This window comes from Condylostylus longicornis, unplaced genomic scaffold (genome assembly GCF_029603195.1).
Source record: "Condylostylus longicornis isolate FDR11 unplaced genomic scaffold, ASM2960319v2 ptg000004l, whole genome shotgun sequence".
NCBI lineage: Eukaryota > Metazoa > Arthropoda > Insecta > Diptera > Dolichopodidae > Condylostylus > Condylostylus longicornis.
In genome coordinates this window covers 6743479-6761447 of record NW_026577973.1, presented here as the reverse complement: position 1 = coordinate 6761447, position 17969 = coordinate 6743479, and the positions used below count along the sequence as shown (strand labels likewise).

Sequence of the window (17969 nt, the reverse complement as noted above, 5' to 3'; positions counted from 1 at the left end):
TCTACATACACATAATATACATATATATATATATCTCCACATACACTTAATATCTATATACATATGTATGTATATGTAAGTCGATTAGATAATTTTAATTTCTATTTAATGATAGTGACTCAAAATTACAAAAAAACAAATGAGGATGATTTATAAAGCGCGAAATTAAACTGTTAAGTCATTAAGTTTAAATCGCATATTTTAGAGATGATTATGATTATCTATAAAGAATAATTTATGTAAGAATTTTTGTGTATAATTATAACGTAAGCATGAAACTGTGTTTATGTATGTATGTACAATGTTTAAATATCGAATTTATTGTTTTTAAGACGAAACGGTTATTTCTTGCAATATGATACATTCTGTTTCTTGGTAAACACCTGAATTCTTTTAATTTTCATATTATTTTATGTTTGGAATTTTTGGATTTTATAGTATGTATGTATGTTTATTCTAATTAATTAAAATTTGAATTCGGGTATATTTTTTTTTATTTATTGACAACATAGCAACAAATCTATTCGGATTCGTTTTTATTAAAGCATTGGTTACAAGTAGATTTCTTTGATCAAAATATAGAAAATTCATGACAAAGGAGGTGTACTGAAATATATTTGTTTGTACTGAAGTTGCCTTCTAGTTTTCGTAGTTGTAGAAAAGAAACCATACCTGTGTTACAATATTATAAGTTACTCGAAAATTTTATAATTACAAAATATCTTCAAATGTGTAATAAGTACAATAAGTATACTTTTGAATCGAATCATTAATGAGAATAATTAAAAGAAATGCCTCGGATTGAGCATGAATCAAAATAAACTTAACTTTTAAATGCTGTTACTAAACACTTAATTCACAAATTTAAGTCTATAAGTACAAATTTTTGTTAATTGGAATGTTTTCTTTTTTTAATATTAAATTTGTTATCATTACCTACTCTACATAGTAATCACTTACACTTAATGTTTGAATATTTGCATTTCTTTGATCGATTACTTAATTTATAACTTTCTTATACAATTCCATGTAAATAAGTACATACATATATGCATATTTGTATGTAAGTGGGTAATATAAATAGCTTAGTCTCAAGTGTAACAAAAAATTAGTTGCTTATATGTATGTAATATAAATTCAAAATAAATATTATGATATCACCAAATAATTACTTTAAGGGCTATATAAATCAGAATATAAATATGTAATAAACTAAAATCAATTACTAAGGTTACGTCTTTTTATAAGTACATACATATATGTACATTTAATTGATAAACTTGGAAAAAGATAAAAAATGAAAACAAGGGTTTTGATTTTTATAAGATTATTTGTATTTAAATTTTTTACTAATAAGTACTTATACGGTTTGTAAATCAATTTTGAAAATTTTTTAGAATGGGAAAGATTAGGGGAAGTTTATTTAGACTTTAAGTTATTATCAACAGTATTGCTTACAATTTATACATAAACATGTACTTATTGTGGCTATATCAAAATTCACATGTCAACTTTTTGAGCAACAATGTTCTTCGTAGTAAGGAAGTGCAACTTATCTACTTGTACATAAGTTTTACCTATTAAAACTTATATATATCTGAGTTTATTTTGATATGTGACGATTTGGCTAGCTTTTGCAGATCACGTCTGATTCCGGCGATTAAATTTTTACAACGCCGATTTTCAATAATTTCTAAGATAATAACGAACATATTTTTTATATTTTTTATATTGTATTTTTATGAATGTATATACTTACTTATATATTTATAATTTTATACATATATGTAAATTCTGATAATAAAATGAATCCGTGGGTGTTTTTGTGGATATTCGAGGTTTTTACTTTATTAACGTAGACAAGATAATTATTATCGAATTCAAGTAGCTACTTACGCATTTAAAATTCTTATGCATTCGCAAACAATTATTATTTCATACTTTTATCATATTTTGTGCTTGTAGATATATATATAAGTATATATACATATAATATATATTAGTATATATGTGAATAGGATGTTCGATTAATTCAATATCCTGATAAATTTTTGTAAGGCAAATTTTACTTAACAAAAATTTCGTATTAAATAATTTTAAATTGAATTAAATTTGAATATAATTTTGTTAATTATTTTTTATAAATAAAATTTTACAAATACATTTTCCAAATAATAAAATAATAAAATCGAAAACATGGTGCATATTATCCTTAAAATATAAATTATAAAAATTTTATATGATGCTTTTTATTTTTATAACGTGCGTATGGTAAGTGCATACTTGAAAATTTTTACTGAAAAATTGAAATTCCATGGGTTAAACACGAAAAATTGTAAAAAATTGTAGTGCATACTCATTGAGTAGGCGGCAATGTATTTTATTAAATTAATAATATGACGTAGTACCAAGTACATAATAAGTATATAAAAATACATAAAGAGTTACATATAAATAGGTGAAAGGGTTTCAAGACTCGATTCAACTGAAACCAGACAATTTAACCTCTAAGTATTATTGAAATCTCAAATAAGGAAAGCGACTGCGCAATTAAATCGAATCAAAAACGTTAAGCTATTATGGAAGACGATTTTAAACAATGTATTTGTTTAACAATAATTATTGTAGTTAATTTTGAAAGGCGATACTAGAAAATATAGAAAAATGTCAGTGTTGTAAAAATCCTTAATAGTTGCAAAGACTATTCGCGTGAGGTCAATTCTGAACTGACTTCTATATTAGCGTATAGAAACCTAAAAAAACATTATTATATTGAAGGAATAGACTATTCCTTCAAGAAAACTCGACTTCCTTCAAGAAAAGAATCTCATCCATAACACGAACGGAGTTTGAATACGCCATCATGTTCATAAATAAGTCGTTTTAATAAATTGTTAATTTAAAATATAAAAATTACATAATTAATTTCTATCAATTATAAGTACATGTAAGTGTGTAATTGGTAGAAAAGAATTTTTAATAAAATTTTTCTGTACTATTTAAAATTTAATGTTAAAGTAAATAAAATATTTAATTTTACATCACTTATTAATCACAAAAAGTTAAAAATAATAAAAAAAATAAAGCGCGAAATTTAAATGTTTACGGAAGTGTAAATGAAATAAATAACTTTATAATATTTAACGAACTTAAGAATAATATGAAAAAACGAATCTGTAGGGCGATCAAGGCTGAGAACATTATTAAAATGTCCTTCACCTATTCTCATTTTTTTTAAAGCTCTATTATATTAATGGGTAACTTATCCATAAATTTGATTTATTAAGAGTTAATTTCCATAAAGGCAATTTTTTTTTGACATTTAATTTAAATTTAAAAAGGCATTGTTAATTTTTTTTCTTTTTTTCAATAATTATGTAAAATACTTTTGCATTAAAAGTAGAAACTATTTATTTGAAGGCAATTATGAAAATATTTGTTTTAAGTTTAAAATTTATGAAAGTAGATGCTACTTACAGTAAATGCAAAAGGATGTGTGAAGAAGCAAAGAGCAACGCAGGGCATTTAAATTATTATTAAAGTGATTCTAGTTAATCTGATATAAAACGCCATTTTACTTTAAAATAATGTTATTGAAATTTACCATTATAAGTATTGAAAATTAATTTAATACTCTTATATTCATTTGAATCTTGTTGATGCCACGTTTTTTTGTCGTCAAAATTTTTAAATTTTTGTAACTGAGCTCCCAAATGACTTAGCGAGAAGCTTCGGAAGGAAGAAGTTTTTCGTATGGTAATTTTTTATTTTTTTTAACCATACAATTTTCACTCTCAAAACGTTTCTACCATAAAAAATGGGAGAGAAGGTGTTACGGATATGTATGGTTATAATGGAATGAAATAAATTTGCAGTGGATGGGTCTAGCCCTCCTACCCGTATCCATTCATTAAAATCTTAAAACTTCAACAAATGTTGTACTAGAAGATTTGGTATGTTCGGAGAGAATTTGTTGACCTCTTAAATCCCATTCGGTGCGGGTGGGTAAGCCTAGGGGTTGGCCTTTATTTTCCATTCTTAAAAATGTTTCGACTTTAACAAATATATGGGAGTAAGTGAAAGTGATTTAAGAGAAGGTGTACTAATTTTCAGCTACAAAACTTGATTGTAACCATTTCTGAGTCTTTGTTGAAAGCGAAGTTTGTATATATGTACACACCAAGTTTTTTGTTATGTTGCTTTTGATAAAAACTCATGTAAATTGGAAAGCTGTAACTTTGTTCTAATATTAGAAAATGCAGAAATTTTACTATTCTTGTAGTAATACTAATTTATAATTTTCGTGGTCCCTGAAATTATAAATCCAATAGTGTGATAGTATTTATTTAATTAAAATTCTCGTGAACTTTTGACATTTTTGTAACTTCATTAAGTATATATTGAAAAAGGAAATTACAGTGACTCCGCTGCGATGATGTGAAAAACGGAGTTTGAATATGCCATCATGTTTATTTTTACATGTACATATTCGCTAATATTTATTTAATTAAAAATATAAAGTACTATAAGTATGTAGGATGTTATTTGATTGTATAATACTTTTTTTATGGATACGTATATGTTCTTCCATATATTTACGTATACATATATGCATGTACATATACAGCAAAAGAATAATTTATAGTTAATTGAATAATTTTTTTTTTCAGATTCATCAGATATTGTTGATTGTAAACTTAAACTAATTCTTGGTTTAATATGGACACTTATTTTGCATTATTCAATTTCAATGCCTGTATGGGATGGCGAGGACGATAATCAAATAAATGGCTCCGGCCCGACACCAAAACAAAGGTAAATTAAATAAAAAATTCCACAAAAACGGTATTATAGTAGAATTTTAGAATCCCATTTTGCTTTCTTTAATATACCTACACACTTTAAATTATTATGCAGGCAATTTTAAAAACAAAAAGTACAATTAATTTTCCTAGTTCAGCTAAAGTTGAAATTTTTATAAGAATACTTATAAATATATTAAAGTTGTCTCAATATAGGAATGTCATAGTTTTTTTATTAAATTGTTATACAGATTTCTCACAATAAATACTTCGGAATTATTCCTTTAGCTTCCTTACCATATTTTAAGCCAACTTGAAGTAAATTTTTTTTTTAGATTTTGATGATTTAATTTCATTCAAGCGAGACATGCTATTTTACAAACCATTGATTAAATTAACATTGTTAGATGTTAAAACCATCCGTAAGTAACTAAGTAGTTGGTTTAAAAAGGTGTATTTTTTTTTAATAATAGCATTTCTGTTCAAAATTTAAAAAATTATATAGGTTCTAAATGCTTATAAGAATACACAACCTCATAAGTATATTGCATATTCTTTATAACAAATAAAAAACTTAAATTAATTTTTATAATATTTTTAAATTTTTATTGTAGATTATTAAATTGGATTCATACAAAAATACCTGATTTACCAATTAATAATTTCACAAATGATTGGACAGATGGTAAAGCTGTAGGTGCATTAGTTGATGCATGTGCGCCAGGTTTATGCCCCGATTGGGAATTATGGGATCCCAAGGATGCAGTACAAAATGCATCTGAAGCTATGGGTTTAGCTGATGATTGGTTAAATGTTAGGCAATTAATTAAACCAGAAGAAATTGTTAATCCAAATGTTGATGAACAATCAATGATGACATATTTATCGCAATATCCAAGTGCAAAATTAAAACAAGGAGCACCATTACGTCCAAAAACTAATCCAAATAGGTAATAAAATCTTAAAACAAAGACAAATCCATCATTTACTGTTATTTTTAAAACTTTTACATTAGTAACTTTTATTTTTTCACAAAAAAACAATTTTTTTTGTAATGTTTTTTTTTTTTTTTTATTATTTTTGTATCATAAACATAATTATACAATTACACTTAATTTAAACACATACTCGTAAATAATTTTATACTTATAAAACGTACATACATACCCACACACTATTATTTATGATTTTTATAATTTTTCGAAATAGTTTTGCCATTTTATTTTACTCTCTAATTCACGGCAGTTCTTTTTTCAAAAGCACGCCTCAATATCTTCTTTTTTGATTTATTTATTTATTATAAAAAAGAACAAAACGATTAAATTGTTAAATACATTTTTTTAAATTAATTTAATTAGCGTTTTAAAAAAAAAATATTTTTTTTTGTAATCTCTTTGAAAAAAAATTCTAATAAATTTTTTTTTATTTTTCTTTTTTTTTTATTTCTTGTAATGCAAAATAATTAAATTTTCGCTAATAACGAAAAAATGTATATTGTTTTGTAAAACCAAAAACGAAATATAAATTACAAAATTTCAATTAAAATTTTTACAATACTCCAGCATTCCTCCTCCCCGGTAAGTTTGGAATGCCTTAAGTTAACAAAAATAATAATAGAAAATTTATTAATTCGCATTTAGTTTTTCTTTTCAAGTTTTTTTATTTTGGCTATTTTAGCAAGTTTTTAACATCATTTCAAAATGCCATTTATTTTTTTACTTAATTTAATCACATATTTAATTTTCGACATTTATTTGATAATATAAAAATAATTAACGAAAATGTGTTTTAATAATAAAAACACCACATTTTTCCAATTCTTGTATCATGTTTTTTGAAATTAGTAAAATATGCTTAAAAGTTTTGAGACTTGCGAGTGGAAACTTGAGACTTTCTTTTTTGTTAGGTTTATAAAATTTTTAATTAATTAATAATTATAAAATTAATTTTGTTTGGTATAATTAATAAAATTATTAAGTTTTTGTCATAGAATTCAAGCTGCTTATGTTTATTATTTTTTATTTTTAAACTGTTTCATGTTGTAGCATGTTAAAATAAATTAGTATTTGAACTGCAAGTCATTTAACCGTTCAAATATAGTTACTTCTACCTTATTTCATATGTAGATCCGTTATACTTCTATAAATTCATACAAGTATGAATGTATTCACTATAAGATAAGCTAACGCTATTATTCGTATTTCATTATGTTTGGTTTTTTAAAGCAGCACAAATTCTTCTTATAAATGTTACAACTTTTTTCTTGATAAAAAAATTAATTAAGCTGCAATTTGTATCCAAAGAAAATTCAAAGAAAAGCCAAGAATTTGCACCTATTTTTCTTATTCAAGAACTAAACTAATAACATTTAATGTCATAATTAATTGTAGGATAATTTGCAATCATTCGAAACAAAAAGTAAAACAATCTTTTTTTTAACTTATTTGAGATTCGATTTCTTTAACCAAAAATTAAATTTTTCGTGTTAACGCTTTGCTTTTTAACATCTTTTAGGTTTCAAACTATAACACTTGATTAGTTGATTCAACGATTAATTCAATATTTGATAGCTAATCCTGTTCCGCTTATAAGTTTCAAGTTTAAAGCAAATACAAAACTTTTTTTCCATAATAAATTTTTATTTCTTGCTCATATACATATATATAGTACCCTTTTAAATAATTAATATTTTAATAAAATTATTTTTGTTTATCTTGAAAATATTAATCTAATTATTAATATATTATTGATTTTTTCATTAATAAAAAAACTTGTTGTGTTTCTAAATTCTAATATTCCCGTAATGTAGAAAAATATCTCATAAAAAATGATCATGTTGGTGAGAATTGAGTGATTTTCTTTTATGATTTTGAGAAATGAAATTAAAAATATTTCTCATTCTTCAGAAATTAGAATCAGCAGATATAATTTTTTTCAACTAATGTCTACCTACTTTTACTTATTTATTGTAAATGAATTGTGCGAACGTACGACATTTTCAATTCTACTCATACTTGTTTTCTCTTTTTGTTTTAATTTGAACATAAAAAACTCACTTAAGATCAAAATGTGAAAGAGTACTTTTGCATTTGAGTAATTTTTAAACTAATATGTTGTTTGGTTTTGCATAAGCTTAGGCGAACATTTATTTTTGCTAAAACAAATTATTGTAAAGTTTAATAAAGTGTGCTTTAATTTTTATAGTTATTGATATTTAAATGCTAATTAAATTGTTTTAAACAATAAAAAATTATTAAAAATTACTAGGCTTTGCTTTTTATTTAATTTTACTAAATCTATAACATTTTAAAATATTTAATTTCACAATTGAAGAGTTCGAGCTTATGGTCCTGGAATTGAACCCACTGGGCCAGTTGTTGGCGCACCAGCCAATTTTACAGTTGAAACATTTTCTGCTGGAAAAGGTATGTACATACATATAAACATTCATAATAAAATGATTAATAAATAACAAAAAATATGTAAATATTTTTTTTTTAATTGAAGGAGTTGTTGATGTAATTGTTATTGGACCAGGGGGTCAACAGGAGAAGGCAGATGTTCGTTATAATAATGATAAAAATTTAACATATTCTGCATCCTATATTCCAAAGGAAGAAGGGAATCATCAAGTTTTCATAAAGTTTTCTGGTAGAGATATTCCAAAAAGTCCCTATAACGTGAAAGTGGAAGGACATGCTGGCGATGCTTCTAAAGTCAGTGTTACTGGTCCTGGAATTCAAGCTACGGGTGTTAGTATTAATCGTCCAACGTCATTTGATATATTAACAAAAGGTTCAATATTGAAAGTATAAATTTGATTACACATTTTAACTTTTTTTTTTAATTAAAATTTTAGATGCAGGGAAAGGTGTACCTGAAGTCATTATTATTGATCCTGCAAATCATAAAACTTCAGTTCCAGCAAAATTAAGACAAATTGAGCCAGATGTATGGCGTTGCGAATATGTTTCTCCATTAACCGGATTACATTCTGTAAATGTATTTTTTGCTGGTAATCCAATACCAAATAGTCCATTCCCTGTTAAAGTTGCACCAATTTCTGATGCAAAGAAAGTACGAGCATCTGGTCGTGGGCTTCAATCGCAAGGAGTACGTGTTGGTGATGAGGCAGACTTTAAAATTTATACTGAAGGTGCTGGAGAGGGTACACCAGAAGTAAGAGTAATTGGACCAGGAGGTACAACGCAAATGGTAAAACTGAATAAAAAAAGTGGAAAAATATATGAAGCAAGCTATGCTCCAACAAAAGAAGGACGTTATGTAGTAATGATATCATATGGGGGTCAAGAGATTCCGAAAAGTCCATTTGAAGTTAATGTACGCCCTTATAAAGAATCCTCAATTGTTGCTCATGGGCCAGGGCTTTCAAGTGGCATTGTAGGTTATCCGGCAGCGTTTGTCGTTGAAACAAATGGTGAAACAGGAGCTTTAGGTTTTACAGTAGCTGGTCCTTCACAAGCAGAAATTGGTAAATAGTGTTTTTGTTTAATTTTTTGAAAATTTTTTGATTTTTGAATTTCTTGTATTTTTACTTTACCTCTAGAATGCCACGATAATGGAGACGGTTCTGCTTTAGTAAAATATTATCCAACTGCACCTGGCGAATATGCAGTTCATATACTTTGTGATAATGAGGATATACCTAAAAGTCCCCATATGGCTTATATTTATCCAAAAACAGAATTCTTCCCAGAAAAAGTTAAAGCTTTTGGTCCAGGCTTAGAAAAGAATGGTGTAGTAATAGATCAACCTGTGAGTTTTACAGTGGATACATCAAACGCCGGTTCAGCTCCTTTAGAAGTTTTCGTGCAAGACGTTTATGCTAAATCTATTCCTGTTCAAATTAAGGATAATCCAGATGGAACTAAGATTTGCACATATACACCAAAATCTGGTGTTCCACATACTGTTGAAAGTAAATGAATAGAGTTTTGGTATTAGAATAGTTTTAACTCAATTATATTTTAGTTAATTATGGCGGAGTAGCAACATCAGATTCCCCTCATAGGGTTTATGTTACAACACCATTGGACCCGACTAAAGTACAAGTAATGGGTCCTTGGTTGGAACCTGGTGTAAAACCAAATGTTGCAACTCATTTCAATGTTGATGCGAGGTAAATTTTTGAATGTTAGTTTTATATAAAAAGATTAAAATAATGGAAATATTAGGGATGCGGGTGATGCTGAATTAAAGGTGACATTAATCCATGACGATACTAGAGCAGAAGTTCCAGTTAGAATAATTGATAATGAGGATAGTACCTATACTGTAGAAGTTGTTCCACCTGCTATTGGATCTTACACAACAAATATGTATTATGGTGGTTTATTGGTTCCAACATCTCCAAAGGTGGTTATAACACCAGCCGTTGACGTTTCCAAAATTAAAGTTGATGGCCTAGAACCAAGTAAGTAGATTTTGAATAATTAGCAATAGAAGAAGTTCACTAGCAATAGGAAAAAAATTATTCTCTAAATCAGATAAAAGAGTTCAAAAATTTTAATTATAATTTCTTCATTAAAAAAAAAAATGAAAACACCAAAAGCGGCACCTGTTAATAGTTTACAACAGTTTCGTGTTATAACAAATGGTTTGGCTCGAGCTGATTTGTCTGTGATTATAACAAGCCCGTCTGGAAATCGTATTAAAGCTCATGTTATACCTACCGCAGAAGGGTTTTTAGTTAATTTTACCCCAACACAGTTAGGAGAATATTTATTGTCCGTTTGCTTTGGTGGAACGCCAATAACACCAAGACCATTCCGTTTGCAATGTTTGGTTGGTAGTGATTCAGCAAAAGTACATGCTTATGGACCAGGCTTGGAAAAAGGTTATGTAGCGTTGCCAGCCGAATTCGTTATAGATACACGTGGTGCTGGTCAAGGTGGTTTAGGTGTAACAGTTGAAGGACCTTGTGAAGCTGCTATAAATTGTCGTGATAATGGAGATGGTACGTGTAATGTGGCATATTTACCAACAGAAGTAGGTGATTACACAGTAAATATAACTTTTAATGACCATCATATCGTGGGATCACCATTCCAAGCTATTATTATTGCTCAACCAAATTTAAGGAATATTCGCGTTTCTGGATTAGGAATACAACCTCATGGTATGAGATGAGGCGTTTGAGTTTTATGATGATGATTTTGATGTGAAGTTTTGTGCCCAAAGATGTTTTGCCTGCGAAAAGTAATAACCAAAGCGCTATTTTTCAGTTTGTTTTGTATTTTTTTATAACTGTATTTAGGATTAACTGTTTGATTAGATCAACCAATATTTAAAAATTAAATACCGTGGACCAGCTCGCTAACGAATATCTGTTAGCTTGGAAACCCTAAGAAAAAAATGTTAACATGTGTGATTTTTTCCCTTTTCTAATATAAGCAGGACAATTAACAATGAAGCAATTTTTTCTGCTCTTTAATAATATTGTTGTGTTGCATGTTTTATGAATTAATTATGCTTATATAATACGTGTACATTACTTATTACAATTAATATTCTAATATTTGTATTACAATTTTAGGTGTAATTATGAATGCGGCTACGGATTTCTTAGTAGATATGAGTAAAGTTGGTAGCAACATTGATACAAGCAAATTATCTTGTGCAATATTTGATCCAAAGGGAAATGTCCTTCCCAGTAAAATAGTAACTGGCAAAGATGATGACGTTTTTCGCATTATGTATACTCCATTTGAAGCAGGACGTCATACAATTGAACTTTTATACGATAATGTTCACGTTCCTGGGTCGCCGTTTGTTGTGCATGTTAAAAGTGGTTGTGATCCATCAAGATGCAAAGCATATGGATCAGGTTTAGAACGAGGTATTACAAATCACACAAATAAATTTACTGTAGAAACAAAGGGAGCTGGTATAGGCGGATTATCCTTAGCAATCGAAGGTCCAGCTGAGGCAAAAATGTCTTGTATTGATAATAGAGATGGTAGCTGTGACGTTGAATATGTTGCAACAGAACCAGGAGAATATGATATAACAATAAGATTTGCTGACAAACATATACCTGGATCACCATTTAAAGTCTTTGTTGAAGAAAGTGTTGAACCGTCAAAAGTTAAAGTTTTTGGTCCAGCTCTTGAACATGGTCAAGTAAGAGAAGATGTACCAACATATTTCGATGTTGATGTTGGTGAAGCTGGTCCTGGAAAAATTTCAGTGCAAATGAATAACTCTGAAGGACATCCTATTGAAAACTGGCATGTTCAAGACAAAGAAAATGGTTTATATGCTGTGCATTTCATACCACCAAAAGAAGGATCAGTATTAACATGTACTGTTAAATTTGCTGATGTTGAAGTACCTTGCAGGTAGATATGTTATCAAAATGAATTTATTAAAAAAAGGTTATTTTGAAGATAATAATTGTTCAAACTTATTTGTGATTTGAAAATTTGTATACTATTATTTATATGTAACAACTAAAATTTACAAAAAAGCTTCAAATTGTAATGAATAATTTATAAATATATAATTTTTTATTGGATTTTAGTGGAAATTCATACCATTTTTCTTCCATTTATTTTCAGTCCTTTCATAATGCAAGTATTTCCTAAATTTGATGAGAAAAATGTCAAAATTGATGGTGATACACAGAAAAAACAATTACCAGCATCATTACCTGCTAAATTTCAAATTGATACAAAAAAGGCTGGTCAAGCTGATATTAATGTTTCAATAAAAAATCCGAAAGGCAAACCATTGAAGCCAAAAATGGAACAACTTGAAAATGGTTCGTATACGGTATCATTTGTACCTGATGAATGTGGCCCATATAATGTTAGCATCAAATATGGGGGCAAAGAAATTCAAGGTTCACCATTCACTTTGCAAGCATATCCTACTGGGGAAGCTAAAAAATGCAAATTAGTTGAAGAAGCCCCAAAAATTCAACCGTCTGGTAGTAAAAGTCATATGACAGTTGATGCTAGAGAAGCTGGTGACGGAGCAGTTACATGTAAAATAACATCGAAAAATGGAAAGTAAGTATTGCTGTGCATGAATACAATAAGGTTGACAGAATATTTTAAAAATATGTGATAATTGGTTACCATTTTTGACGTTTTGTAAACAAAAATTATTGAAGTTTTGTCAAATTAAAAAATTATAACATTGTATCGAAATGTAAACATTTTTACTCACAAAATACAATGGCAAATGTGTTTTGAAGGCATTAAAATTGCAGTAATTCGTTTTTTGAGCTTAAGTTGAATACAGTAAATTATGTTTAATTTGAGTTAAATTTTATTTTATTATTTCCGACTTTTCTAAGTTGACAAAATTAGTTTTTGTAACGAATGTCAATTTTTTTGTTTTCTTTTTCATAATTGTTCTTTAAGATATTACGTTTTGCAAAAAGAACTTTATTTGTAGTTTTCAAACATAATTTAACAAAAATGGTATTTTCGAAATTTAGATATTTAATTATGGTTTTATACTCTTTTTTATGAATTATAGTGACGTTGATATTGATGTCATTGAAAAGGATGGATTCTTTGATATATTCTACACATTAAATGAACCTGGCGAATATGATTTGAATGTTAAGTTTGGTGGACAAAGCATACCGAATGGACATTATTCAATTAAGGTACATAAATAATTAAATAATATTCTGTAATTGTTTTTTAAATAAAATGTGTAGTTGTTGGAATGAGATTTATAAATAGTTACTATAATATAAACCTATACTGTTTAAGAATTTTAAAACAAATCGTTGTTTAGTGCTTATTCAAAAAATGTTTCGTAAATTTAAAAAAAAAAAAAAGAATTAATTAAATATTTGTTTTTTATGCTTTCAAATTTTCAAAATCTTTGATTTTCAAATTACATACATATATATGTATTGTGTTTTAGGTAGTTTTAATTATAATATATGTACAATATGTATTAAACATAATTTAATTATGTACTGTATACATAAAATTGTTTTTTTCATTGATAATGTAAATTGTTCTGTTATTATGTCATAAATATGTATATTAAATAAATTATATGTATATTTTAGTCTTATATCTGAAATATTTGTTATATAGGTTCTATGCAATTGAGTTTTTAAATTCTTATCATTAATTTAAAATATAACTTTATGAAATTTATGAAATAAAAGCAGTTATATAAATTTTTTTCGTAAATAATGGTTAAGTGTTGTTATACACTTTTAAAGCCGATTCTTTGAATTGTCTAGAGCCTATATAATCCCAATTATATATAAATGTATATAATTGCGATTCAATATATATGTATCTGTAAAAAATCATAAATACTTTCTAGTTAGCGTTACTCTTTAGTAGAATCAAGAAAATTGTTCAATATAAGTAATTCTTAATTGTAATATAAAACATTTATAATATACAATGAAGCTTCTATTTAATTCAACTAAAATTATAAAACTTTCAAAGCTTAAATTGTTAAAAAAGCATAATTTTGGACAATGTTATTTAGGTAGTTGAAGGATTATGTACATATTTGACTATTATATTGTATTTTAAATATGCTTTCTTTTACAAAATGACGCAACATATATTTTCCAAAGATATGCTGGTAATCTTTGGTATAATATTTGTTAAGATTTTTCGAAATTAATATTTATTAATTTTACCTTCCAAACCGTAAATTTTACATTAATTAAAAAAAAATTCACAAATTAAAAAAAAAGAATTAGAAAATCATTAAAAGAGTTTTAGTTGTAGCAGGAAGAGCTTTGAATTTTTATAACATTTCTTTTCTTTATAAATTACTGGTTTTCTAAACCATTAAATAATTATTAAAAATTATTTTCATTATTGATGGACCACTGACTCTAACACCTGTGGCATATAAAAGTTCTGATTTTAATTTTATATCTTCCATTTTTCTATTATATTCAAGTGTTATATTTCAAGTGTTGTACTTTTCCCTTTTATGTTTCTAAATGTTTCCTTTTATTTGTTTTTAAAATTCGTATTATCGAACCATGAAATCATGTTCAATATTTGAATATTTTATTATTTTTTCAATGCATTGTATCAAACATATAATTCAAATAATTTAAAATTTGAACTTCAAATCATTTGATTTCATGTTTATCGAAAATTTTATAAATTGGCAAATCTTTGTTTATTTACATTTTATAAAGATTTTCAGAAAATATCTTTTAGTTTTCTGTATTATTTATACAATTAACGTTTAGTACAACAAAGTACTCTCAACAAAGAAAGCATGTTATTTGTAAACGCGAATTAATTTTGTAATAATTGATTTGATAATATTTAATAAGAAAGATAAAACAAATTTCTTGATTAATTTAAGTTTCATATTAATAGAATTAAGAAATATTTTAAAATATATTTTTATTATACTGTTATATAACAAAAATTCTATTATATTAAAATCATACAACACAACATAAATAAACATGGAATGTATATTTTTGTTTTTGTTTAGGAATACGATAATTCTTAATATGTTTATGCTAGATTTAAGTTTTTTTCTTTGGAGATGGAAATAAAATACAACAAAATAAAAATATTAAAAGACAAAACACTTTTCAATTAAAGTAAAAAAAGATATTTCAATAAATTGCATGCTATTTTTTCACAAATCAATTTAACAACACTTTCGTTTTGAAAACTAACAAAAAAATCAATACAAAATTAACTTGCGCTTATTATACTACTTAAAAATTAAAATTACATTAATTTATACATTAATAAAACTCATATACATATCTGTAAATTTAATTTAAAATCATATTCGATCATATAGTTTTGTTTTTTATTTAAAGCATACTTTATTTTTTTTAAATTTATATAATTTTAAGGCTTTAAATTTAGCTATATTTGTATGTCAAACAATTGATAAAAAGTGTTTATAAATTTTTTCAGTAATTTAAGCAATCACTTAACTACATTTTTACATCAACTACTGTATGCACTACAGGCTTACAGTATCGAACCGAAAATATATTGATTTATTAAAAATAAACGAAAGTCTTGATATTTCATCTGAATAAATATTCTGGTTCAACACTCTTGACTAAATTTTCCTGAAACGTTTTTGCTCACTATTCAACTACGAAAACGTCGTTATTTTGTTTTTTATTTTACCTTAAATAGAATTTATATATACATAACTTGATATATGAGCGGGTTAATGCAATTAAATTTATGTATGATCCTTAAGCAAATACTTGTTGTATAGACGGAAAAAACCGTTCATAATAATTTTATTTTTGAATCAGTGCTGCGATGCAAAATGTGATTGCTGTTACAAAAGCATTCATTATATTATTATGTAATTTAACTTTTTTGTCGACATAAATAATTTTTATTCAATTGTTTGATGCTTCGTAGCTTATAAGTTTTGTAGTTATAGTTCTAATGCTATATTTTAGTTTAAATATAATTAATATATTTTAAATTCTTTTAATTTAATTATATAAATATTAATAGTTTTAAAATTTATAAAATTTAGCTATACAACCAATGTAGTTTATTTTTTAAGTGCTTTTTTCATAATAACATTAATATTATTTTTTTAAAAACGAAGTACATATATGTGTATTGAATGAAATATCAAAGAAATTAAAATACTTAGTTAAAATTAATCCAAATGAAAAAGGATTCTTTCATTATTGTTATTTAATTAAATTCCAATGATATTTTATTCAAGATTTTTGAAAGCGTTTCGTGTTTTATTATTAATAATACAAAAAAAAATTAAAAAGAAAAATTAAGATATTTATTTTTTATTTAATAACTAATTAGCATCGATTTGTTTGAATTAATTCTTAATTTTATGTTTTAAAAATTAACTTATAAAATTTAAATAATTGTTAAAAAGGTAAGTTATATTTTTTTATATATTTTAAATATAAGTTTTATTACATATTTATTAAAAATTAAATAATCATAAATGCTTATAATAAGGAAAAATCTTGATTGGATTGAGTTACGTTGAGCTTACAACCGGTTCATTTAAAATAACTTAATAAGCCTCAAACTGTTCTCTATTTTGTATATTTTAAATCTCAACTTTGATTATGTATGTTTCAAGATATGTTAATTTGATTTTCATCTAAGTTTATCCAAATTACTTCGTCAGAGTAATGTTATTCGGAATTTGGTTATCAACTGTACAAATATCTTTTTATTTTCTTTTAAATTATGCAGAATATTATTGCAATTATTATTATTACAGGATGTTAGGGGTAAAAATGTATTTGATTTTGACTAAAAATTTTGTGGAACCACTGATTTTGAATAATTTAATACTTCTGTATTAGGAATATGATATAATTCCGACAGCATTGTAGACAGCATTTTTATTTCCGACAGCATTGTAGACAATGAGGGAGGTCATGTGATGGCCCCAAATTTTGGATGTCGAGTTTTCGGCGGACTTCTACTATTAGGGAAGTGTAAATAAACTACTTTTACAGAGATGTCGATCTGTCGGTCTGTGTGCGAAATCGTGTACCTCAAGTTCGTCTGAAACGATTTTGATAAAATTTTATATGTGGGTTTATTTTGGATATTGCACGGATTGATCAACTTTATCAGACCAGTTCCCGAAGTTTGATATATCAGGGAATATATCAGACCTCAGAAACTGGACCTTTTTGCGGGCCAATTTTACTTTTTGTGTAATTTTTTGGAAAGATCAGGGCTCGGATCGAATTTATGTTTTTTTATGTTAACGAAACGGATTAATGGAATTTCTTTAAATTTGATATTTGATTTCTGGTTCTTACCGAAAATAGCTGGTGAACTTTCCAGAGAATTCGGGTGGCGCAAAGGGAAATTCAACTAAGACCCAAATTTATACTTTTCCAGGTATGTTAACTAAAAGCTGAGTAGTGTCCTTGAAATTGTTAAGATGTGTTAAAACGCATTTTCATAATCTTCTGTAACACTTTCACTACACTAGGCTTACACATTGTGGTTGGATATGTGCTGACCACATCAAATTTTTTTTCTACACATTACTCATATAAATTCAAAAATATGATTATAACCAATGAATTTATATAATACGTCTATTATAACATATTTGTTTTCGTTTAGTATAAACGATTGAACTTTGCAATTTGGCAGAAACAATACAAGCACAACTTGTTTTGGTAATTGTTATATT

General features: G+C 26.2%; 1 protein-coding gene across 4 annotated transcripts in view; it reads left to right on the top strand.

Annotated features, from left to right (window-relative positions):
- The window catches only part of LOC129612573 (filamin-A), a 133779-nt gene that overhangs the window by 51007 nt on the left and 64803 nt on the right, over window positions 1–17969 (top strand). Inside the window, exons 3-15 of one of the 4 annotated variants that reach the window (XM_055526244.1) lie at window positions 4671–4815; window positions 5417–5752; window positions 6365–6379; window positions 8136–8227; window positions 8310–8597; window positions 8662–9294; window positions 9370–9741; window positions 9795–9942; window positions 9998–10236; window positions 10375–10941; window positions 11359–12163; window positions 12383–12835; window positions 13311–13443. In XM_055526244.1, coding sequence (XP_055382219.1) covers window positions 4671–4815; window positions 5417–5752; window positions 6365–6379; window positions 8136–8227; window positions 8310–8597; window positions 8662–9294; window positions 9370–9741; window positions 9795–9942; window positions 9998–10236; window positions 10375–10941; window positions 11359–12163; window positions 12383–12835; window positions 13311–13443 — 4226 coding nt within the window. The remainder of the gene's footprint in view (window positions 1–4670; window positions 4816–5416; window positions 5753–6364; window positions 6380–8135; window positions 8228–8309; window positions 8598–8661; window positions 9295–9369; window positions 9742–9794; window positions 9943–9997; window positions 10237–10374; window positions 10942–11358; window positions 12164–12382; window positions 12836–13310; window positions 13444–17969) is intronic. The other 3 variants (XM_055526249.1, XM_055526255.1, XM_055526264.1) reach the window with 3 other exon arrangements.